The sequence below is a fragment of the Rhea pennata genome, chromosome 4 (assembly GCF_028389875.1).
Source record: "Rhea pennata isolate bPtePen1 chromosome 4, bPtePen1.pri, whole genome shotgun sequence".
NCBI lineage: Eukaryota > Metazoa > Chordata > Aves > Rheiformes > Rheidae > Rhea > Rhea pennata.
In genome coordinates this window covers 19,755,348-19,780,076 of record NC_084666.1, presented here as the reverse complement: position 1 = coordinate 19,780,076, position 24,729 = coordinate 19,755,348, and the positions used below count along the sequence as shown (strand labels likewise).

The 24,729-nt window shown below is 38.3% G+C and overlaps 1 protein-coding gene across 4 annotated transcripts in view; it reads left to right on the top strand.

Moving 5' to 3' along the window:
• The window catches only part of CCDC149 (coiled-coil domain containing 149), a 53,916-nt gene extending 29,532 nt beyond the window's left edge, over positions 1-24,384 (top strand). For 3 of the 4 annotated variants that reach the window (XM_062575406.1, XM_062575404.1, XM_062575407.1), the window contains exons 7-13: positions 547-619; positions 1,942-2,026; positions 3,258-3,402; positions 9,668-9,744; positions 15,319-15,426; positions 19,918-20,532; positions 21,513-24,384. In XM_062575406.1, the coding sequence (XP_062431390.1) occupies positions 547-619; positions 1,942-2,026; positions 3,258-3,402; positions 9,668-9,744; positions 15,319-15,426; positions 19,918-20,531 (1,102 nt within the window). In that variant the 3' untranslated portion in view covers position 20,532; positions 21,513-24,384. The remainder of the gene's footprint in view (positions 1-546; positions 620-1,941; positions 2,027-3,257; positions 3,403-9,667; positions 9,745-15,318; positions 15,427-19,917; positions 20,533-21,512) is intronic. The other variant, XM_062575405.1, reaches the window with a different exon arrangement.
• The last annotated feature ends 345 nt before the right edge of the window (positions 24,385-24,729 follow it).

The following is a 24,729-nucleotide window of genomic DNA, read 5'->3' as shown; positions in this document are numbered from 1 at the left end:
AAGTGGATAAACTCCATAAGGAGAAACTCTTTTGTTTTAGTTACTTACTTACCACTTTTCAACCATACTGTTAAATTTCCTACTTTGTGATTGCTAATGAGACACACTGTGTAAGTGATTTATGTTGCAGCTGAAAAGCTCTGCTTAGCCAAGTCTTGTGTTGACAGGTATACAAATCTTCAAGTGTCCATCTCACAAACCTTCAAGTACAGAGGACACAAGTAAATGCATCCTGACTAAATAGTCAGGAATACTGTAGACATAAGTAGATCCTTCTAGCTCCCCTCTGCAAGAACCAGAGGATGAAAATAAATTGGTTTTGCAGCACGTTTAACAAATCTAACACAAGGACAGCCTACTTTTCTGGTGCTATTTGTTTGCCTACTTAAACTTTTACAAGGTTAAGAATAATAAGATTTTGTTACTTTATACCTCAGAAAACCATAGAAGGAATTCTGTCTGAGGTTCAAAAACAGGAGATGCCAAATAGTAAAGAGCCACAATAACACTTCACTGTTAAATGGTGTAAATTATTTTTGTTTTCAGGTATCTTCAGGAGAGATTAAAGCAACTTCAAGAGGAAATCAACCTCCTTAAGTCTAATATTACTAAATACAAGGTAGAGTTCTCTAATTGTACCATCTGAACTGTGCTCCATTATTCACAGAGGTTACTATTCAGTCTCATGTTTATATGCATTTAAAGAACAAAATAGTGTCTTTGGAGAAAATTACATCATTAACATTTTGATAATATTAGTACCTATACATATTATATGCCAAATAATCTTCCTTGTAGGCTTCTCAGCCAATGTAGTACCAAGTGATACCTTTAGGAATGTCTTGAAAAGTGAATGAAACACCTTTCCTAAATTCTTTGGCTCCTGCTGGGGAGCGTCCCAGTCTGCTGGTAAGTGAAAGGTAGAGGGGTCATGCAGCATGTGATGAATAAGTATAGCTGTGTTTCTGTCACAAGTAGTTCTCTCTCCCTGCTCCCTGAAAGAACTATTTCTTGATGTATCTAATGATTGCTAAGTCTTTATTATTCCTCCTTTTCTGGGATAGGATATATGCTGTTTTGCATCAAATCTTCAGGAATGAGCCCTGAGGGCAAAATATTCTTGCTCTTTTCTGAAGAAAAGCAGCCTGTTTTTGTCTCCTTGTGATTTTGGGGTGTTGGAGGGTATGGCTGCTTGTCAGGGCATGGGAAAGGTTGTCTTAGTCAGTAGGACTTCTTAACTAGTTAGATCACTGTGAAGCAGTCACAGCACTAATTGCTTTTCATGCATGAGCAAAGATCTTTAAAGTATTGCCAACTTCATTTCAATGTCTATTTACTCTTATGACTTGAGTCTCTCAGAGTGTGAGTTAGCAGTTTATATGAGAATTGCGAATCGCAGTGGTCTCTTGGGTTTCACAGAACTGTAAAGGTTTTTGAACAACTGGGCTTTTGTAGCAGGATCGTGATTCTGCTGCAGACTCTTAAAAGTCAGTATTTGCTACAGAAACAGCTTCCAGAAGCTATATTTGGTAGAGGGAGTTTGTTTGGGTTTTCCTTCTGAAGCCTATCCAAAGAAATGTTGGGGGAAGTTTGATTTCATTCCCAGATGACATTCTCCACAGGATATTGCGACATCCTCACTGGCACTCATCAGTTTATTCAGAAATAGGCAAACCTTAAAAATGCATGAGGGGTGGAGGAGGAGTGGGAGGGAGTACAATAAAGTCATTGTAAAGAGACAGAATGAGTCTTTTAACATTTCAAAGACTGTTTTGGCTAGAGAATCTAATATTCTAGAATGATCACATCCCTAAAGAATACTATGGATGTAGCTTCAGGCCCCGTGGGGAAGTTCTGAGACCAAAATCAAAGTATCAGATCCTAATGAAAGGATTTGGGACTATTGTTTTTCTAAAAATATAATATTTATTGTTTCCTTAGAATGCGCTAGAAAGACGAAAAAATTCAAAGACTCAGAGTAGATCCAGTAGCAGTGCTCTGACTGGAGTCCTTTCTGCAAAGCAAGGTATTACATAGATGCAGCATGGTGTCGCATATCTTACTAAGTTCCTCCTATCTTACCCTTGATTTCTATTACTTTTCCTCACCAACCAAACCAAAATCTTTCTTCTCTTTCACATTTACTACCACGTGCTGATTTTCTGTCCTTTTCTCAGTGGACTTGATGATATAAAATTTCCCTATTAATAACCGCTTCTCCTTTTGTTACTCTTTTGCCATTCATTCTCACCCTAGTCAATTGCTTCAAGTCTGTTTTTTCTTATCTCTAAGCCCCTCTGTAACTTTGACCCTGACAAATCACTTATTTATTGATCTCTTAGCTCTACTACCAATGATAGTCCCAATGCATATTCCAGTAAAAATAGACTGGGGCAGGAAAAAGGTGCTAAGTTGGATTTTTTGTTCCTGTTCTTCATGAGAAGGGAAACAGAGTAATCTCTTTTTTTTTTCTCCTCTTCAAATGAAAATTCAAGATTAGAAAAGAAGCAAAAATCAGAATATTAGAGAAAATTCTTCCGTGTGCCACGCAGTCTCTTACACCCTGCTGTTTTCTCTTTCTTCATGTGTAGGTACATTCACATATACAAATGCACATGAGATCGGTAGTGTTTGTCATGCTGGACTGAAACTCAGTTTTCTGGTTTTGATTCCTTGTGTCCTCTTCTCTGTTTACTTGCATACATATATATAAAGAGAAGAGGCCAGATTCTACTTACAGAAGTTAGTGATACTAGTGAACTTACTGATGTGGTTGAGAAGTTAACATACTCTAAGTTGTAGAGGAAGAATTCATGGGTGACTGTATTTTCACATCAATCTGAAATAACCTGAAGCTTGTAATAATTCTAAAAAATAATATAAAAGTTGCCTTATGGGTTTGTGTTTTAATGTAGAAGAGAGAAACACCCCACTTTTACCATCTGTGTGCCTCAGTGGCATAGAAGAATGAGTTTGTTCCTGCGGAACGAAAATTACTTTTCTAAAAGCAGAATTAAGTTAGCAGAAAATGTGCCTGCCTATACTTGTCCTCGCAATTGCTCTGGAATAATAATCAGCTCAAAAAGCTCAAAATGCCAGTTGGGTCTTACCTTTCTGGACTTTGTTTTTGTTTGTTAATTGAAGGAAAATCTTTATTCATTTAAGTGATGAGAATAGTTCTTTAATGCTAAATAAATGTTTGTGTCACATCTCTACACATGAGAAGCCAAAACTCATTTGTGTTTTTAATGTTATAGTCCAAGAATTGTTGTCAGAGGATCAAGGATGTAGCCTGCCAGCCACACCACAATCCATTTCAGATCTCAAATCGCTGGCCACTGCATTGCTGGAGACTATCCACGAGAAAAACATGATCATACAACACCAAAGGCAAACCAACAAGTAGGTTGCATGGCTTCCAAATACGGGAGAATTTATCAAACTCTGAAAAAAATCATAATTTCGCAGAAGTTTTAGGGAAATGGGAAGGAAGGTCTGTTTTCTGGAAGATCCATTGTCATTGTTAACAACTGAGCTGTTTCATTTTGAGAACAAAAAGATCAGCTGTGTGTTTAGAGAAAAATTACATTTTAAAAACAAAATCTGGGATTTGCAGTGTAGTACATCAGCCTCTGCTAGAAAAGGATTAGGTGACTGCTCAGATTGAAAACAAACTGTAGGAAACCGTTTTGATTCTAATAATGCAGAGGGAGTTCTAGCAGAGAGTCTGTAGGGAGGACTGAAGGAGAGGTGCCAAGAGGAAGGACTCCCTTGAACTGGAGGAAAAGGTAGCTGTTGAATTTACAGCTAATGTAAGAATTTGCTAAAGAACATTGGTGGGAACAGTAAATGTTGCACCTAGGAATCTGGAAAGACTGAACGTAACATTTAACAGAAGCTAGGAGGCTATGGGTCATACAACTGATAGCTGTTGCTTCTATAGGTACTTCGCCAAAAGTTTTGGGAGATAAATACAGCTGGATTGCAACTGCATGATTTCTTAAAATCTGAACTTTCAAGAAGGAGAATTTGTTTACTCTTAACTGTTCTACTAATCAGTAGAATTCTTTGTATCCTGCACAGCACCTATCATGGCAGAATGTAATCATTTTTGACACATTTTCTGATACTCTGATATTATTGTCCTTATGTAATATATGAAAATCAGAGCTAGGAAGTGTTCCTTGATTCTATGCTCATTTTTTTTGCAACACTGAGTCACCACTGTTAATCAGAGGTTATTCAGGCTTCTCAAAGGCACATCAGGACCAGATGCCAGAAACAGGCAGGCATCTTTTATGGAAGGAAGGAGTACTACTGAAGTAAATTGTATTGCACTAGAATAGATTATTCATTTTGAAAATTGATAACTCTGATACTAGGCAGAATCCATTGCATATTTCTTAGTGATGTGGCAACAGAAGTGGAGGAGCAGTTTATAGCCACTTTTAAATGCTCTTGAGAAAGCAAATGCCTAATCAGCTGAAGGGAGACTAAAGCAGTGAAAATGCATCACTGCTGCATCTAATTGGTGGTAGCTCAGTAACTTCATGTCTGCAAGCATGTCATGGAACAGGACTTCCTTTACTCAGCAGTGTTAGTGAAGGAGCCAGCACCCTTTTAAATACGTGCTCACTCCCTTATTACTTACTGCTAATGTAACACCTGAAGAAAAACATTTAGAGAATAACTTTTGTTATTCCAGGTTTAATCAATCTTTGCCTTTTATATCCTGATACTGTGCCATTCCTGGTGTTCCAGTTTGCATATTCTTGCCTGTAACTGCAGCAAACATCATCTTTAGTACTGTGTCTTTTTTTTGATCGCATGCAATCTCTTACATTTTTCAAATGTGTCAATGTGATAATGGCTCAACCTTCTGATACCACCCTCTCTGTTTTAAACTATGAGGTACTGGTTTTCTTAAGATAAGCCTTCACAAGGAGGCACAAACTAATATTTTGTGTACAACAGAAAGATCAGCTCATAGAGGGAGGTAATAATCCACCCCTTTCCTGAGTGAGGGATGCTCAGAATTGTAGTGTTGTATTTGTTTTCAGGTGCTTCGGGGGACAAGGAGAATAATAAATCTTGGGCAAGTTGAGTGAAAATACACCGAAACACTCCTGTGTAGTATGCTTATTCTTTCTATTACTTCTGACTTTAGCTGTATTTTGGAAGCTTTTAAGGAGCTGGGAGGAATGGGTTTCATGTAGAAACGTCTGAGATGCAAAAGGGTTACAGTGAGAAAGAAATGCAGACAGGACATCAGGGAAAAACATTCTTGATTGGAGATGCATGCATTAGTTGTTTGGGACATTTACTTAAAACGTAAAAAGTTACTAGTAAAGACTACTGATTTCTGAAAATGGGGAGGAAACTGCCCTGCTGTTGGAGAATATTCGAGTGAGGTCAGTGCACAGGTAAAGCTGGCAAGTCCATAGAGAACTGGTACTAGTAGAAGAACCACTCTTTTGTTTTGAAGAAGGTGTTCCATTCTAAGTAGGGAAGTTGAGAAGAAAGTAAGGCTGCGGAGAAATGTAATGACAAAAGGTTTTACATAAATCAGAAGGTAGGAGTCTTCTCCTTTATTGTTCTGTCCCATTTGCCTGGCTTTCCCTGTGCAAAGAGCATGTTCAGAGGATACCGTTACTCATTCATACTGTTGGGTAAGGAATGTGAGATTCTGTTGGGTAAAGCGTGTGAGCTTTTGGGGTAGTTGTTTCATTTCAGGAAGAAGTTTTGCTTCTGTTATTTGATAGATGATTGATCAGCTAGTGATTCTCTTACCAGTAAATGAGAAGCCTCAGACTATATGAACTCATTTGCCTCCAAGCAGTTAACCTGATGAAGTCAAAACTTGTTTTGCTGCTTGAAGATAGGAATGTGGCTATTTAAGTTTACAATAACAGAATAGTAGATATGATTAACTGATGCTATAACAGGATAATGGTTCTTTTTTCTTTAGTTAGATTAGATTTTGGATGTACTGTAGAAGATGGCTTTCTGCAGTTATGCTGTTGCTAAAACCATCTTCTGCCACTTGCTGTTGGAACATACACACTTTTATTGACTTTTATTATTGCTGCTTTTCTAAATATGTGGCAAGATAAAGAGAACTGTAGGAATATGTGCCTAGGAATGACTGGCCTAAATCCAGCCTTTAATTTTTTTCAACCCCATGTTTAAGGAAAATAAGTTTTCTGAAGAAAAGAGGTCAGTTTCTGTAGGTATCTATAGATATAAGTAGCTACTACTGCTAACGTATAAGTAGTGTCCTACATTTTTCCTCACAAACGCATCAGTTTAATTTGAAAATGGAGTCCCTAAATGAATTCTGCATGCAGTACGGTATTGCAAGATTAAGCAGTTACAGAAAAGTGAAAATAAGCACCTCTGATTCTGCCTAGGAAAATCCTTTCTGGCTTCCACCAGCAGTAAATAGTTTATTATATATTCTATTTTAGTATGATTTGTTCATGAATTTGCCAGCACGCATGCAAGCCAGATGAGTTTAGAAATTGCTCTGCCACTGAGACTTGTTGCACTAATTTTAATGTTTTTAACTTAGCTGAGCTCAATGATGGCCAAAATAACAAAAAGGATTATGTCAATCTGTTGCTGAGTAAATGCTTCTATGTGATGTATAGAACTGGATATGTGGCAGTGACAGGCCCTGTTCACAGACGTTTGGGTGATTATGTCTGTGTGACTCTATATGCCTTCTGTAGTAAGATCTGCATTGAAGGTGAGGTGCACAGATCTCTAGTGCTGTAAATCAGCATGTCTCCCTTGAGGTTATGCCCAGGTGTGTTGGAAGGTATGGAAGAGCTAGGAGGGAGCTCCTAAAATCATCAGGGAGCATTGCCACTCTTACGTAAGCAACAGAAACAACAGATTTCTGTAAAACCTCATCCTGGAGAAAGGTTTAGACTAACTGCCGTGTTGCACTAGACACAGGACTAGATGACAACAGAAATAGTTGTCAGCACCTTTGCCAGTGACATGATCTTTTCTTTTAGCTGAAGGATCTGGTCTGCTGTGGCTAGAGATAGAAAACAGATTAGGGAGTTTGATGCTATCATCCCATGCAACCTTTTTAAATATACCTACTGTTACAGGCCAGTACAACTTCTCACAGCACTTACAGAAGTGGCAAATTATTTGGAGGTTCACTGGGGAGAGGAGGAAATGGGACAGACTAAGCTGTGTTCAGTACTACTTGCTTTATTTTCAAAAAATATTTCTGTAAGTACTCACAGGTTTATGTAGGATTAATTTCTGCCGTAGCTCTATTCAGATAATGTAGTCTGGAGCAAACTAGAATGGTACTCATCATTGAAAGTATTTGTCCTGTGCCTAAATGAAAGGACCACAGTTAAGTATTGTCCCCTCTTTCTTAAAGACCTTGCAGCAAAGGTTAAAAAATTGCTCAGTGCCTCTCCTGAGGATCCAGTAAGAATTATCAGAATGCATTTGATCCAAAATTTTGAGAAATAGTATGGTACAACTGATAAATGAACTATAGAATTTTAAGAGAAGCAAGAGAAAAATGGCTTTGCTGTTGTTGATCGAGTAACAAGAGCAGTGACAATGATTTTGAACTTAAGCAGAGGGTTTAGTAGTAGTTCTGTGATACTGCTAGTAGAGAGAGGGCAGTACTTTTTTCTTCTTTTCTGCCCTAGAACTGGTGATGAATTATTAGCATGACTGATGAGACAGTTCTGAGGTTTGGCTGGCAAGAATGCTAAACTCACGACCCTCATTTGTGATGGCAAATCTTTAGCCTCATAGGGTTTGTTTTGTTGACTCTCTTGTTGCGCTAACACATAGAGACAGAAGTCTTGCATGATCTCTCTTTGTTCCTTGCCCCTCTAAGCAAGGGGCACTGGATATTCTTCAGCTGACCTTTAGTGGGCCCTTCAAGCAGGGATTCATCTCCCTACATGCAAGGTGGAGCTTCTTGAAAGTTGCCCCCTACCTTTCTCCATGAGCTCTGTTCCTTTCTACTGCTGAGAGAGTGGCCTCTGGATGTCCAGTGGCTGGACACCTCGGAGACTGGGCCATAAATTGGGATATGGAAATAGAATTACTAAGACTGAGTCTCTCATACCAGAAGAAAGTATTTTGAAAGCAAAATCTAGATTCCATCTAATTTGATTGTGATTGGAAAAGACAGTAGTAGATCTATTATAACCTTGGTGGCGTGTTTAATTTCTGTGTTTCAAAGGAGGAATAAACATAACTGTTCCCAAATGCTTTCTCTCCTTTGCTTGTAAACATCATGGGCTGTTTGCCCTTTAATTGTTATAGACCCCTGCACATCTCGATGCTTTCTTTGATATTTATTATAAACTTTCCCTTTCTCTTTTTATATGAAATCTCTCTCTCATCGTAATGTTTTTGTAACCTTTGAAATATTGCAGGCTTTTATTCTGTCATTGCAGAGCCCTCATAGTAGAGCTTTTAAAAATATTTTGTCCTTGTTAATCAGTTTTTTCAAGCCCCTTTGATTTTTGCTGCTGTTTTTCTTGTTCTTTACCAATTCTGCCATCTTGTCAGTAATGACAGTCCCAGTATGCTCAAATGTCTGCAGCATAAAACCGTGGGTGGAGAGATTGCTGTGCCGTGTTACACAGCTCTGGTGGGCAGGGAAAGACACTTGCCTTGCTGCGTTGTGATATGCTGCTTCTGAGCATTCAGCTGAAATTTAACTGACTTATCCTGTTACTGTAATTTGATGAGTACAGCTTGCTCTCCATTATCTCGGCCGTGGTGTTTAGGATTGCTGTCTTGTCTACGTTTCTCACTCAATTGAGTATTGTTTGGGATTTGTTTAAAGACTTCTAACTCTAGGAGACTTGGCCTTGCCTGTGAGAGAAACACTTTCAAAAATTCATTGCAAAAAAAAGAGCTTTCTTTGCAAGATAAAAATCATTTGATCCTGGGAGAGAATTAAGACTGAAAGTTAAATCCAGCAGGAGAGCTAACTGCGAATAGTATTTATGTAGGGATCAGATACAAAGGAAGAGATGGCCCAAGACGTGCAGTGAAAACTAAGAGTGGGCGATAAGGGCTGTAAAGTATTTGAAGCTTTTTAGTAGGGAAGAAAGCAAAGTTCAATACTAAAATAAAAGGTTTAGTAGAAAAGCTATTCTTTGCCCTATTAAGCAAGATTAGTGCTGGATAAACCTCTGTGAATAAAACAATAGGCAAAAAGTATGTCTCAAAATTTAAGACTCAGTCAAGATACTGTTTTGTTTTACATACTCTATTTGCGTAGCTTTACCTCCTGATTTCAGCTTGTAGAAAAAATAAAAATAGCTTGAAAAGGGGATATTTGCAGGTAAGGAAATGGAAATACTGTGAATTGCTATTGGTCTTTTAAGTAGAGCACAGGTCAAATGTCCAGTACATCCTAGATATTTTTTTCTTATCACGGGATACTAGGCAACCACATTTCCCTTCTCAAAGCTTTGGGGAATGTTATCCATTGCCATTAGTAAAAGGAAAAATATTAATAACTTTAAGGCATTAAGTAACACTTCAGGAATTCAACTGCAGTCATTAAGCAATTGGGCTTTGGTTAGATCACTATAATGAGAAATCTCATCTCAGCTAAATATTCCTCGGTATTTTGTTTGTTTCTTTCTTTTTTTCTTCAAAGAATTCTAGGTAATCGAGTGTCAGAACTAGAAAAGAAGTTAAGAACTTTGGAAATTGCTGGCTTGTGGAGTCTTCCAGGTTAGTAGAAATTCACAAGAACAGCTTTCATTACTTAGTTTTTAAGGGTGTATTTGCTTTTAAGAAAAGCGTAGCTATAATTCTTTTTAATGACAGTGATTTTGCAAATGTGATGTTCAGCACATTTGCAAAATTAGAAACCTTTAATAAATGTTAAATTCAAACCAAAAATCACTAGACTCCTAAGACTGATTGATTTCTAAGATGTATACTGCATAGTTTGAAGGCAAAAAAAATTAAACTGTTTTATTTTTAGTGGTTGTATAAAATGATACACTCAGGATATTAGCTATTATCTTTTTCAATAAATTTTATGTATTAATTTTGTACTTTCTGTAATTTCCATAGGGTTTATTGCTGTATTTTTGCATATTTTTCTGTAGAATCATAAACTCTGAGAAATTGTAAATGTAAAAGATCTTAAATTTTCTAGTCTGTCTCTCTAGAGCAGGATTATTTGTGGTAGCATCTTATTAAATTTTCCATTTGGTTTTAAATTACTCAAGCAATGGGAGATTAATCTGTTTTCTAATAGACCTTGCTAGTAGGAAAATGTGCAATATTTAATTTACATTTATTTTTTGCTTCTTTTTCTCCCATTATACCTAATTGTATCTCCTTCAACCGCTGTAAATTATTCGTCTCCATTGTTGATGTTTGCACCATTAGGCGTTTTTGTTTACGGTTTTCAGTTGCTACAGTTTTCACCAGTGCTATTGGTGGGGGACCTAGTGGGCTTTAGGCTTCCAGTTTTTAGACTATCTGTTATTTAGTGCTAAATTTTCCATGCAGAAGAAAGCATTTCACAAAGCTGTAGAGACCTTGTGACAAACCTATGCTGTTCAGCTTTTTGGACTGATAGGGTGTATTTCCATGTTAGCTTGTCTACTGTATGCCTTTCTGAAGTTTCACCTTTCTGAAGTTGGTTCTCTCTGTCACTGATACTTCCCAGAACTGAAGGTCACAAATTTGTTCCCATGTAGTGCACTTCAGTTAGTCACCTAATGTATATAGTATGATGAGTGCATTTGTCCCTTACCACCTTTCAGAAATGCAGGTGAAATATTTGTCTAGACTCTGCCAATGCAGTTTGTACATTAGTACAAATATGTATCATCAATTTAACAGTTTAATGTACTATTTCAGAGATAGTGTTCCATTCATATACTAATAAGTGCAATGTTTCTAATCTTTGCAAAATGTATTTAAAAGAATATGTGGAAAAATGGGAATTTCTTATTCCATTGGTGGTCTATTTAAGTAAGACATCAAATTAATATTTATACAATAACAACTGTTTTTTTCCTTCCTTTCTTTTGCTGCCTGAAGGCCTGAGCTACAATGTCTCAGTGGGATTTGGGAGTAGGTTCTGCTTGACATGTATATTTTTAGTAACTGCTTTTAGCAGTACGTTAAATATTGTCACTGCATGTAAATAAATGGAAATGTTATCTGAACATTTTTATATCTGTCAGATTAAGATGCTCAATTCAGTGAGTTAGATGACCACCAGGGAAATAGAGGCTGTTGTACAAGACAATTCCTTTAACTTGAGGAAAACTGTGGCAAAGGATTATCTTGAATAGTTGTAATGGAATTTTACACTGGATTGCAAGTTCTGTTGAGCACCCAGATTTGTTGGTTGATTTACTGCTTCCCTATTAAATCAAGAGTGTATTTTTGTTTCCAAGTGCAATCTGGTCCCAAGGTGGTCACAAAGAGTCTTGCAACACCTGGTGGGTCACTAGTTTACAGAGCATTGAAACCTTCTGCTCCATAAAACAGCAGCATGTAACAAATAATGTGGAAACTATCATAATGGACTCTGCAGCTGAGCCTTGGCTTAGATGAGAGGCAGAACATGAAAAGTATCTCATCTAGTCAGCCTTGAGTCCAGAAAGAAAAATACCATTTGGTTGTGAGTTGAACTTTTTCTTACTGGAAAAACATACATATGAAGGCTAATGTTTGATTCACCACTAAAAGAGGTGCACATTATAAATTGGAGGTTCTTTATGTGAAGCTAATGTTTCCTCTTCGGCATCATTGTACATATATCATTTACAACATCCACCATCACCATGATACTGATATGTTCCACGTACTTAAAAATGGTGTTAATAAACTTTGCCCTACTGAAGAAAGCTTAATTGCTTCTATTTTTTTTTGTTAGGTAGCTTATTTGTCATCTGCTTTATGTGCAATACAGGAATGAACTGTGGGGAAACAAATCAAGAGAAACTGCATATTTTGTTTTTGAAATGGTGAAAGTGGTAGCATAAGTTCAGTTTCTGCAAAAGTTCTGCCTATCACAGACTTCAGCTTCCCATGTTTGGAAAATGAGCTTTAACTGAACCAATCTCTTTGAGATTCATTGTGAAAAGAGAGAAAGCATAGGCATAGATTTGTTTCTAGTTTTCTTTTTATGAGCCCACTTGTGTTGAGAAGGAAGCAAAGAATGTGACGTTCACAGAAACATTTCATTCTTTGCTTTGTCTGAGGTACGTTGCAGCTGGTTCACTTAGGCACGCGTGATATGTTAAGCATATTCACTAATAATATATAGTAAAGGCCAGTTTATTTCCTCTCCAGATTTGATGCTCAGATAAGCAAGCCTGTATTATTTCAAGTCATCATTTCCTGAAAATGATAGAATCACAGAATCAGTAAGGTTGGAAGGGACCTCTGGAGATCATCTAGTCCAACCTCGCTGCTCAGCAGGGTCACCTAGAGCATGGTAGACAGGGTTGCATCCAGGCGGGCCTTGAATTTCTCCAGAGAAGGAGACTCCACCACCTCTCTGGGCAACCTGGTCCGGTGCTCCGTCACTCTCACAGGGAAGAAGTGCCCCCTCATGTTCAGGCGGAACTTCTTGTGGTTCAATTTCTGCCCATTGCCTCTTGTCCTGTCACACAGGGCAACTGAAAAGAGTTTGTCCCTGTCCCCTTGACACCCTCCCTTCAGGTACTTGTACACATTGATAAGATCCCCCCTCAGTCTTCTCTTCCCCAGGCTGAAGAGGTCCAGCTCTCGCAGCCGTTCCTCATAGGGCAGATGCCCCAGCCCTTTGATCATCCTTGTAGCCCTACACTGGACTCTCCAGTATCTCCATGTCTCTCTTGTCCTGGGGAGCCCAGAACTGGACACAGTGCTCGAGATGAATCCCGGATTTCCAGTGAAAAAGCCTAAGAAAAAATTATGCATGACTTAGCCCTTTTCTTTCTAGTTCATAGGAGTGTTCCAGTACTCCTCCTTGCTCCGCAATAATCAGTGTGGAGCAGCATTCATTGGCTCAGCACTGTTGTGGATATAACCAGTTACAGTTGTGTAGGGTTGTTTAAATGGAAAAGAGGATGTAAAAGGATCCCCAAGATTGGAAATCCTGTGGAGAAATTTGCTTGTCCTGGAGAAGGAAGCAAATTACTGAATTTACTACTGTTGAAGACTTACTTGTCTGCCTATTTTGAGATCTGCATGGTAATCACTAAAGCCCTTGAGAAATTCATTGAGTAGAGGAACTCTGCACAAAGCTATATAAGTTATAATATTCAATTTATGCAGCAGCTAATTGAAATTTCCTGTGTGTAGTCCAACTTCAGGTCATGATTCCCAGGATACAGGTCAGCAATAGCCGTGTTCCTCTTTCATGAAATGATGTGAATTGTGTTAATAAATAAATATGAATTCAACTCCATAGCTGTTGTTTAGATGTGTGGATACTGAGCTTAGCTCTGTTTTCTGTAACCATAGAAAAATGTGAAAGTGAATGTATTTACTGTGTAAATGTTGGCTGGAAGTGAACAAGTTTCTTTTTTGGAGCTTGTCTTGGAAACATCAAGGATTCCAGCTCAGGCTTTACTTTATTATTCTGTCAAAAAGCACCTTTAAAAATTCATTATTCGGATTAATCTTTTGGAATCTTGTTCTGTTGGGTTTTACTGGATCTTTTGGATACATATGGACTACATATATGAATATCTACTGGATATTTTCGTATCACTAGTTCCTGTTTTATTTAGTTGTCCTTCCAAAACAAAATTTCTTCACTGCTACAGGAAAGTTCCAGGTGCTTTTGCCTTTTGAAATGGCAATTTGGTTTGTTTTGCCTAGTTTTCATTTTTAATTAATTTATCTTACATTGTGAATTCTTTTATTCCGCTTTATTCTTTGCTAGGTGATCTTACAGCGCTATTATTTGCTGTAGCGAAGGCAAAATGCTGATGCATCCTTGACAGTGGGATCAAAACTTCATGAATTCAATGTTTCTAAAGCATTAAGTGCATTCTCACTGTTGCAGTCTCTATCCAATTGTTAAGAATATTTTGAAAAGTCCATAATAGCTTCAGTATCAAGGTATTTACAGCCTCTGTTTTCAAAAATAGTTAGAGATTGGGACAGTCCACCTGGACTCCATGAGAGGAGCTTGACTTTCGTTGCTTCACAGAAGGTACCAGAGCTTTCCCAAAGCTGGATTTATTCAGGATATCTCCTGACCTGGTGCTCTTTTGAAAGTCTTTGTCTCAAATGGGTGATTAGATTTAGGATGTTGGCTTAAGGGTAACGTACAAACAGATTTAGAGGGGAAAATGATTGTAACATAAATGTCCAGTCTTATGGAGATAAATAGAGCAGGAGCTTGCCACCTTTGCAGCTATAACCTAGCAGCTGGCAGTGCTCTGGAGGCCATGCAAATGCCATGGTTAGCTGATCTTGCAGATTTCCTGCCATTTCCCCACTAGGTTTAAGGTAGTGTCAGTCACTAAAAGACCTGAGGATCGCGAATAATGGAGGATTTTCTAAAGGATCTGCAGGTGTTGCTTTCTGTACTGCTAAAACATGTAAAGGCTAGGCATCCACAGCAGAGTCCTTATCTGAAGAGTTTCTTGCACAATTTTCTCCACAAAAGAGCTGGAAAGTTGCCCTTTTCCATTTGGCTTGAAACAGAAATGCTCAGAAATGCTTTGGGAATTTTCAGATCAAAATCCCTCCTGTTCCCGGGCAGTGTATGTGTGCTTGCTCCCTCGGTTCTAGCCTGCCTCTTAGTTATGCGAAGCTGTTTGCTTACTTACTTTTTTTAAAGGGGACGTTGTAGGATAATATGTGTATGGGACTGTAGTGCCAAACTGCATTCGTGATGTGAACAGGTGCATCACTGAGGCAGGAGAGTACAGAGTCGGTGCTGAATGACGACATGCAAATGATCCATGTGTTAGTGTAAATCCTTACCTAAAAATACTTCTTATAAAACTTCTGGTATGATCAGATGATTAATATGCTGAATTGTATGGCTAATAGAATTTGCTGAATGCAGCATCTGGTCCTCTTTCAAAGTTTGTTCTTTACCCAGTAGCATGGGTAGAAACATGCCTTTTCTATGTTTGATTTGCATATTTCAGCTGCAGTAAGGGGGGGGAGGAGGAGGTTCCCATACTGTGGAAGGATCATTTGAGATGCTTTTCCTGTTCTGTGCTTTTCTATAACATTGGGGGTGGGGAGTAGAATCTGCTTGAATATCATGAGTGAACAATGAATGCAGTTGGCAAATTAGTTGTTCTAACGTTTTCTTTGTTTCAGGTGGAAAGGATACTATAACATTCACTGATCCAACCTTGCCTGTTATACAACGGTCTAGGTCACCGTTGTTAGCATTTACGGACAAGCTGCACCAAACTGAAGTACGAGGTGAGCACCGGCAACGTAAGGAAAATGATGAGAGTTGAGCACTCATTTCTTTCCAAATAGAAAGTAATAAATTTTCATGCTGTAGTAGCAGAAGGTAAAGTTTCACTGGTGGCAGAGATTGAATAAATCACCCCACAAGTAAAATGGATAGATGGTCCCAATACAAATAGCAGAGATACCACTGAAAAATGACTGTTGAATAGATTACACAGTGCTAGATATCTGATCTTACACCTTAAAGAATTTTCATGCCAGATAACTCAATACTATGAGAAGTTATTCATGCCATCTGTGCTACAGTTAACTGCCTCCTGCTTTTTTTCACCTCTGTAAAAATGCACAGTAGGAAGGCAGTCTGTAGAACAGGCTTAGCACTTTCCTGTGTTATACCTGATATCTACATGAAAGGCTTCCTGATTGCACCTGATAAATTGAGATACTCCACTCCTTTCTCCAGAGAAATTGACTTTTCCTTTATAGTCTTCAATGTGTTTTCTTTAAACCCTTCCCCAAAAGTGAGCTTTAACATCTTCTTTCCAAAGTCAAGCTTAACTTTTGTTGACAGTAGCAAAAAAATAGTATTCTATACATAACCTTAATTTTCTCCTTAGTTTTTCATAATGGATGAAATATGGATTATTATGCTTGCCTATCAGCATTTGGATAAGCTCTTTAATGGGCATAAGGTTTTGGTAGGCTTAGATCTTACTCAGCATGGTTATGAAACATCATAAACAATTTATTTGTTAGTCCTGAAACTAAATAGATTGTAGCTTAATTTTGACTTTATTATCCATATCATCATCTGATAATACTTGACAGCCAGACTGATCATTTTTATAGTCTTGATCAGATGATCTTTTGGTTAAAAATAAGAAATGAAACTATAGTGAATAGTTCTCCAGTGAGTAATAATAACTCATGAATATTCATCTTTTATGCCTGCTAAATCATTGATCTTTACTTAAATCTGCAGTTACTGAAAATATTTGCTTGATGGCATTATGCTCTTTACGTATTTGACCTAGGTTAGTATTACAGTTTTGGTTAAAGCTGCCTGTCAAATCTCATCAGACTTTTTTCTGTTGCTCTCCAACACTGCCAAACTCAAACTTCAGGTGTGGGCTGAAGCTGTGTTTTCTACTGCAGCTGTTTCTTTTTTCTTTTTTTAATGTTACCCAAATCACTTGTTTGTGTTAAGCTCTGTTGACATCTTTTTAAAAACATACAAGCATTTAGTGCTGCTGTAATTAAAAGACAAGGGAATTGAAATCTGGGGAAAAGGTAGTCCTCTTCCCAGAGGTGGTTTTCACCACTGAGGAATAGGCTAGAGTTTACACCCTATTCCAAATCATTCACTTTTAATTCTCAGCCAGTTAAAAAAAAAAAAAAAAAAAAAAGATGATTCTGTCTTGGTCGAGCTTGTTGCATGCTACCAGTGCTGATAAAGTTTATAGTGTCTCTCAAGACAATATAAACCTGGGTGGAAGAAAACCTTGAGCAGAGAGAAAAGGAAACAAGGACTCTGAGATCAGAACTCCAGATGATTGGAAAGCTAGAAGAGATGAGGATTGAAAGAGATGAAGGAAGTTTGGGTGAGATGGGACCTTCATGTGGCTGTGCAGCAAGGTCACAGCGCAGGAGGGAGGAGTTGAAATTCTGACACTGAAAGTGGTGTTATAATAAAGACTGAAAAGAAGATGAGCAACAGGTAGTGTAGGGCCTGGTTGAATGAAGGGAAATAGATCTAGACAGGGGAAGAGAAAAGATGGAAGAGAAACATCTAGAGAGAGGAAAAAAGCAGACAAGGCTTGTGGCAGTGATCAGAAGAATCGATGCCTGATGGGTCATGCTCGTTTGCCCTTCCCCAGTTGTAACAGAACCAAGATGAAAGGCAGAGACTGTGGTAAAACTGGAGTGGATTAAGAAATTACTGATCTTTCTGCACAAACAGCTTGTTTTTTTTTTTTTTTTTTTTGTTTGCATTTGGCACAAAATACCTGATAACCTGCACTGAGAACTCAGACAACCTTAAAATCTACCTCTGTAACTGTTTAAGTAGACTAGGCCAACTTTTCAATGACAGATGAAAATATCTAGCTGCCGTAGCTTCTTAGCAGTAGATGGAGCAATAGTAATTTTTATAAATGTTCCAGATCATTTTGCTAGAGGATGTTGGTTTGTGCCCTCCATCTTTCCTGCACAGCCTGGAGTGGAATCGATGTGTTTTCAGCTGTGGGACATCTCTCTGCTTGGAGTCACGTAGTTCTGCAGTCAGCAGCTTCATGGGAATGATACACTGGTTTCATCATTTATCTGTATAGTATCTGTATAACAACTGTCTATTGTTGAGTTTTAGGAGCATTGTGCCTATTGCAATTTTGGATCTATACAGTGTCTCCCCCAAAACCTCAGGGAATTTGGCAACCAGTAAGAACATATGGATATGTTTGTCTGCCTTCATTTACCAAGCAAATATGCCCTGCGTTTAAAAACTGCTCCAGAAATGAAAGCAAACCCACCTTTTTTGCTCTATTAATTGAGTGATGAGATCAATGACAACAGATGATAAGCAGACAAACAATTTTAAAAATGAGATTCTTGTATATCTTTAAACACTAGGCCTGATGTCATGTTAGTAAGCTATGATCATTTGAACAGTACAGCACAATTGATACTTGGTACATGTTTGGCCCAGGAAGCCTTTGCAGGAACATACATTCTTTATCAGAACCTTCTATAGTGTATCAAATGGTGCTGTAGCCATATCTGCCACTAATCAGAGTTTTTTTCAGGCTTATCTAATCTGCTTACCTTGTTCTTACCAAGGTCTGTTTTAGTCTGTACCTGTTATTATTGTTGCAGTTAAGTTGGATGATAGAAGTCTGTGGAATGTAGCATGCAGCCTCCTTGTGAAAATGCATAGTGTTGTAGTATGGTCGTACGAATTAAAGACTGCTTTTTTCACGGGTTCTTTCTTTATCCATTGCACAGGATGGATAGTGTGTGATGGATGATGCTTGAACATCACAGCTGTTAGTGCGCAGCTATTCAGTTTTCTTTTTCTGTTCATTATTGAGTGCATTGTTTGTGCCTTGTTGGCTGTGCAGTATTTCAAGCATTCTCTGAAGACAAAAGCAGTTTGTCTATGAGCTTTTCTTTGGTGTTCAAGTGCTCTGAAATAATTTTTCTTCACAAAACAGCAAGGTGAGGCAATGGTGTTACCCCACTGTAGTGACAGGAACCTGAGGCACACAAAGAATAGTGTAGAGTTCCTACTAATTTTGAGTGCCATTTGAGATACCTAAGTTTTGGTTATTTTTACATCACTTTGAATATTTGTGTTCAAATACATAATGTGAGCCTGACAGTATTGCAAATCAAGCTCCCAGGTTTCCAGTTGAGCGCTCAGATAACGAGGATTAGATCCAGTGGGTAATCACCTTTGAAAGTTAATTTATCCCTGCTTTGCCACAGACTTAAATTCCAGCTCTTCAGCGTAGCATTCCAGGCTTCCTTAATCGTAGTAAGACTGTCTGTTCCCTTCATTCAGTCCCTTGTCTCATTCACTCAGCCGCTCCCAAATCATCAGCGAGGCAGTCTGATCGAGACAGTAGACTCCTTTATTGTATAGTTCTGATCCCTGCCTGCCTCAGGTCTGTTGTGCATTGAATGAGGCAGGATTCCTGTGGGAGAAATGCAGTAAATACTCATATAGTAGAAGGTAATGTATGTGCAGTACAGGAGTTATTTTAAGCTGTCTATACAGCCATACTTCTTTCATTTCCTTATTTTTCTTATTTGACTTTGTAAGCTTATTTTCAATTAGGTTTTTTGTCCTTAATTGATATAAGGATGGATTCTTTCTCTTTTACAAAGCTGTTTGTTTACACATTGCTGTTTTCTCTATTCTGACACTCTTTATCCAGTGTTTGGCTTTTGGTGTAAGAGCGTACTTAAAATTCTTCCAAAAATTCTGCTTTGTTTTATGCTGCTACTTAAATTAGGAGCACCTTTCATGTTAGGAAAAATGTTGTGGGACCAATAACAGAGCTTCATTATTGGATGAAAGTTTGTGAACAGAAAAGTGGAGCTGGTGTTAACCCCTGAAAGCAGCAGTGATTTGGGGGATTAACAGTAAACTCTGCCAAAAAATTCTGCAGCCTTACTTAGCATTGTTGATCATCCCTTGAAAACGTTTTCCTATACTATAGGTTGGGCTATGCCTCTTATAGAGTTACCAGTTAGGGAAAGAGAGAATCCAGAACAGCCTGATCCAGTTAATAGTTGTTGCTTATAATCTCAAAAATGGGCATCCAGTTAATGTTGATTGCTTGTAATCTCAGAAATGGGCCTAGGATGGGATAAAGAGTCATTCTAGATAATCTCTTGCCAAGGTAGAAATCTGTGTGGTCTGACATTGTTGTGACGGTCTTCAAGTCAGGTATATGAGACTGACTAGACCATATTGCTGTTCCTCTTCTCTTTCAGCAGAACAGAAGGGAGAACATGATGAAACTTGTGCTGTTGCAAGAGAGCTGATGGCTTCAGAGGAAACTGATAAGGATTCTGTCAATTCTTCAGCAAACTTAAATAACAGTAACCAAAATAAACGTTTTTATCCTTCGTTACCTCAGTTACCTTCTGAGGAAGAACAAATAAGCAAGCTTGGAAGTCAAATAATTAAATTGTCAGAAGAACAGGCAGTTGCAGAACTGGAAGGGAAAAGAACAGAAAATTCAGCAGAGGGGCCGAACACATCAGTTGGACCAGAGCTTAATGGCTCATCTGAAGGAGAGCTTCCTTTATCCAGCCCTGATCGATCCAAGACCACAGATCCCTCAAACTCAGAGAATGAACAGATAGCTGAAGCTGAGGTCCTGAAAGACAATGATGAAACCTCAGAGAGTGATTGTGAAATTATAAATGAAAGAGGGAATCAAAATAGCAGCACTGTGGATATTGAGGACCCTGGAAGGCATGGAGGTCTCAATGTTACAACTGCTCGTGCGATTAACAGCTTTGAGGAGCTCTCTGGATCTGAAGGCAAGAAACCATCTGATCCTGCTGAAAAGTGTGAATATTTGGATAACAGTTTAGCTTGAGGTATGAAGTCTAAGCCCTTGAGCTTCTCCCTGTCATCCTTTTGCACAGCAAGCTGTGCTGCTGTGAATGAGCAGTGTGTCATAGAGTTGATTTTTACATCAATGTGTTACTATTTGTCTAATAATGGTGTTTTCATGTTAGTTTTGGCCATAGTCTAGTAAAATTCATGGGGGATCTAATCAATGTGTACAAGTACCTGAAGGGAGGGTGTCAAGGGGACAGGGACAAACTCTTTTCAGTTGCCCTGTGTGACAGGACAAGAGATGATGGGCAGAAATTGAAGCATAGGAAGTTCCGCCTGAACGTGAGTGGGAATTTCTTCCCTGTGAGAGTGACGGAGCCCTGGACCAGGTTGCCCAGAGAGGTGGTGGAGTCTCCTTCTCTGTAGATCTTCAAGGCCCGCCTCTGGATGCAACCCTGTCTACCATGCTCTAAGTGACCCTGCTGAGCAGGGGGGTTGGACTAGATGATCTCCAGAGATCCCTTCCAACCTTACCGATTCTATAATTCTATGATTTTATGATTCTATGAAAAGTATAGATTACCTATGAGAAGGAACTTGAAGCTGGTGAGGTTTGGTCATGTTGTTTCTAAAGTTTTGAAGTTTCTAGATAGGTTGACATAGTTTGCAATAATGTGGCAGAGAGACTAGTGATGATAATGTATCATGTCATGTCGTCACGAGGCTTCTGTAGTGTGTATGGTCTTAGAGCTATTGTATTTTGATGGCTGAAAGTGTCTTCCAAGGATGGAAAATTTCAAATGATAAGCTGAGAAGAGTCTTAAGGTTGTAGGCTTTTGCTTGTTTCTGCATTCTGTTTCTCTACATAGTGTCTCAAAGTACATATTAACAACAAAATCACTTACCCCTTTATAGGAAGCAAAATAGTTTCTGAAAACCATCCCTGCATATATATAGTTCCCTCATTTCCAATCTTACATATTCTCAACTGTGTGAAATTTTTCCTTCCTTCTCCCAGCTCGTCTCTGGAAAATACAAAGAGTTACTTCACCTAGTATTGAGAACCCATTTTAATGGAGCTCTGAAGGAAGCCTCACCAGAGAAGCCAGAAGTCTTTTTGTGAGATACCATGATGCTGTTTCAAAGCAAGGAGAACAGCAAGATGAGGACCGACGATGCTCTGTCCACTTTCTTGGCTCTATTAGTGGTACTTACAGGATTGTATTCCTCAGCCCCAGGCATGCAGTGGAGTCCAGCATGCTCCACTTCATTTCTGCCCTTGTTTTTAAAGGAATCTGTGTTGTTTTATTTTCTTCTGGTTTGGAATTGAGGATAATTCTTCCTTTCCTCCATGTTTTGCCAGTCTTAGGTACAGTATAAGGCTTATTTCATTTGTTGTGGCTTTCTTATACTTCCCTTGTTGATGTTTAGTCATAAGAAAACATTCCAGTAATAACTGGGGAAGGAGGGGGCTGCTGTGCGTGTCCCAGCTCCCTACTGGTGCTGGAGCTGTGCCACTCTGCTCCCAGGAAGGCAGCAACAAGGGAATACTTAACGTTGTAGTTAGCAGCTGTTGGAGAAGGGGAAGCGCATCCTTCCTCCCCTGTTTGTAGCATAAGGAATAGTCTCTGCAGCTGTGGAGCTTCTATGGGCCAGCAGCCGTCAAGGCAATTTTTCTGGTGGCGTGGGACCTAATTGTCTGTAAATGTGCATTTCTCACTCCTAGAACTTGAAACCAATCAGAGAGAATTAAACCAAATTTAATAAAATACTACTAATAAAGAGGAAAATCCCTCCCAGACTGAGTCCTCTTTTGACAAATAACTGCCAGCTGCAAATTTTTACAGCCCACTTGTCAGCTACTGAATAAACAGAGTTTATATTAGCAATACTGACAAACTCTTCTGTCTATGGAAGCTGGGCTAGCAGGTGCTGCTGTAATCAAGGTGTCGAAGTCCATGAACAGTTTGTATTCAGCAGAAGAGAGGCTGTATGTAAATGATTACATACAAATATAAGAATTATGGTGGGAAGGTGAAAAATGTGGCTTGTCTCTGTTTTCATGCATTTTCCCTACCAGGTGCATTCATGTAACCCTTTCAGTGTCTGTCTGCAGGCAATAAAGTGATACTCGCCATGCTCTTCAAAAATGTTTCCTTTCTCTTTAAAGGTACTGTGACATTGCAGCTTTTTGTTGGTATCAGGCAGCAGCCCTTAGGAACAGAAAACATCTATATATTTAAGTGTGTTAGGCACATGAGGCAGTAAAAAGTTTTCTTTCAGTGTCCTAATCACAGTTTAAGTTATCACCTGAAAACCAAAGAGAGCTTTAAGTATTTGAAAAGTTGTTATGCTGTTCCCCTTAATTGTAGCTGAGTGCATTATTGACTCATTCATATGACAGTACTGACAAGTCAGAGGAGAAATAGCTGCATACCCTGCCATCTCTGTGAGAACTCTGAATTTCTGGCAGCATTTTTTTTTTTTTTAACTTTAATGCTAGAATGTTACAGGAAGTGTCATTTTATTCAAGATGTGTTCTTTTCCATCTTTCATGGACTAATCCTGTGCAGAGCTAAACATCAACACAGTCAGAACTGAAGCAGGCTTCTGACAGAACAGTCAGGATTTCTCATAGCTGAACTGAACTGTTCAGCATGGTTTATGGCCGTTTTTTTCTTGTCCTGTGTCTTTTCTGACCCACAATAGTGTGCGCTGAGATTTGCTCCTAGTCTCTTAATTGTCAGTTAATGCTTTAAATTAACAAAGTGCTGGTGCAAATATAGAGCAGGCGGAAGCAGTAGCTTTTTAGTGCCTAAATTGTTGGTTCTTTTTAATACATTTTTTTCTGTGAGAAGAATGCGGAGTGATGTATGACCATCAATTAGGTCATCTTGGTAACTATAGTGACACCATTCTCTCCGCTTAAATGCCATCTTTTTAATCTTTGCAGTCATTTAGTGCCAGCTTAGATATCTGGATCTCTGGAAACCTCATTTTTTTACTGCTATATTGTTGGTGCGGTACTGTTCTGTCCTTTGCGCCCAAGTGAAAGTCTGTTCCTAGCTACGTTTTTAGCCTTTGCTCCAAAACACAAGAGCTCAATACCAGGACACTTGTAAAAGTAAGACATTTTTGCTGCACTGTGTAATAACTAATTGAGTATTGTCGGTATTCTGCTTGGATAATGCTTTAATTGATAGTGTTGTATTATTAGAACTATTTTTTTTCAGTAAATTAATTCCTATTTTGTTGAGGGGAAAATCAACACTATTTTGTTTTGAGACTTGCATTGTCTTTTCCTAGGATTTTAAAAATGCAGAAATCACATCCAACCACAGGCCCTTTTGGTGGTAGGCTCTGGGGAAGCAAACTGGGAAGGGGAATGTTGTGGCAGGGGTACAGAGAAGATTGACATATTTTACAAATTGATTTTAGGGAAGTTGTCTCACCTAAAAGTGAATTCATACGTTATCTGTGAGAAGGATATGAAAGTCCTGTGTTGTAGTTATTTGAAAAAGAACAATGAGTGAATTTGTAAAATAAGTATGTGAAAATGGCAGATTAAGAAGCATCTTTTAAAATAATGCTTCCTTTCTAAGTGCAACTATTTTTAACCATGTGGTAATTTGTATAATAAAGGCGGTGGAATTTCTTTAATCCATATGAGCTCAGGAATGCATTTTAGAATCTTAACTGAGATTAAGTTGAAAGTCTACTACATTTTTGAAAGATAAGATTTTGTTTACCAGTTTCTGTTTTGTAGGGTTTATTTTTTTTAATGCAGTTTTATTTATTTGCAAACCTTTCTTTTGTTGCTGCTTGGATTAAATATGTAACGTGTTTAACAATATATTTTGTCATCTTTAATAAAGACATACGTTTCCTGATATGCTTGTTTTATCTACTTATTTATTTTCTCAGTATCAGATGAATATTAGTTGTGAGTTAGTGTTTTAGCTTTTCCTATGAGCTGTGTTAAATTGTGAACGCACATTAAAAAAGTAAAGTCTGTTGAAAATTATCTGACTTAAATGTTTCTACTGTTGCTTTTCTTAGTCTAATTTGCTTCCTTAATTTTTGTGTGAAGAATCACACTCAGTGCTTTTTTATCTTTGAAAATACTGTTTCTCTCTGATCTGTTAGCTTTATCATCATTGTGTAAGCAGCATTACAACTTTTGCATGTAATCTAGTTACTAATGTCATAAACTTGAGGTGTTAGGGAGTTTTTGT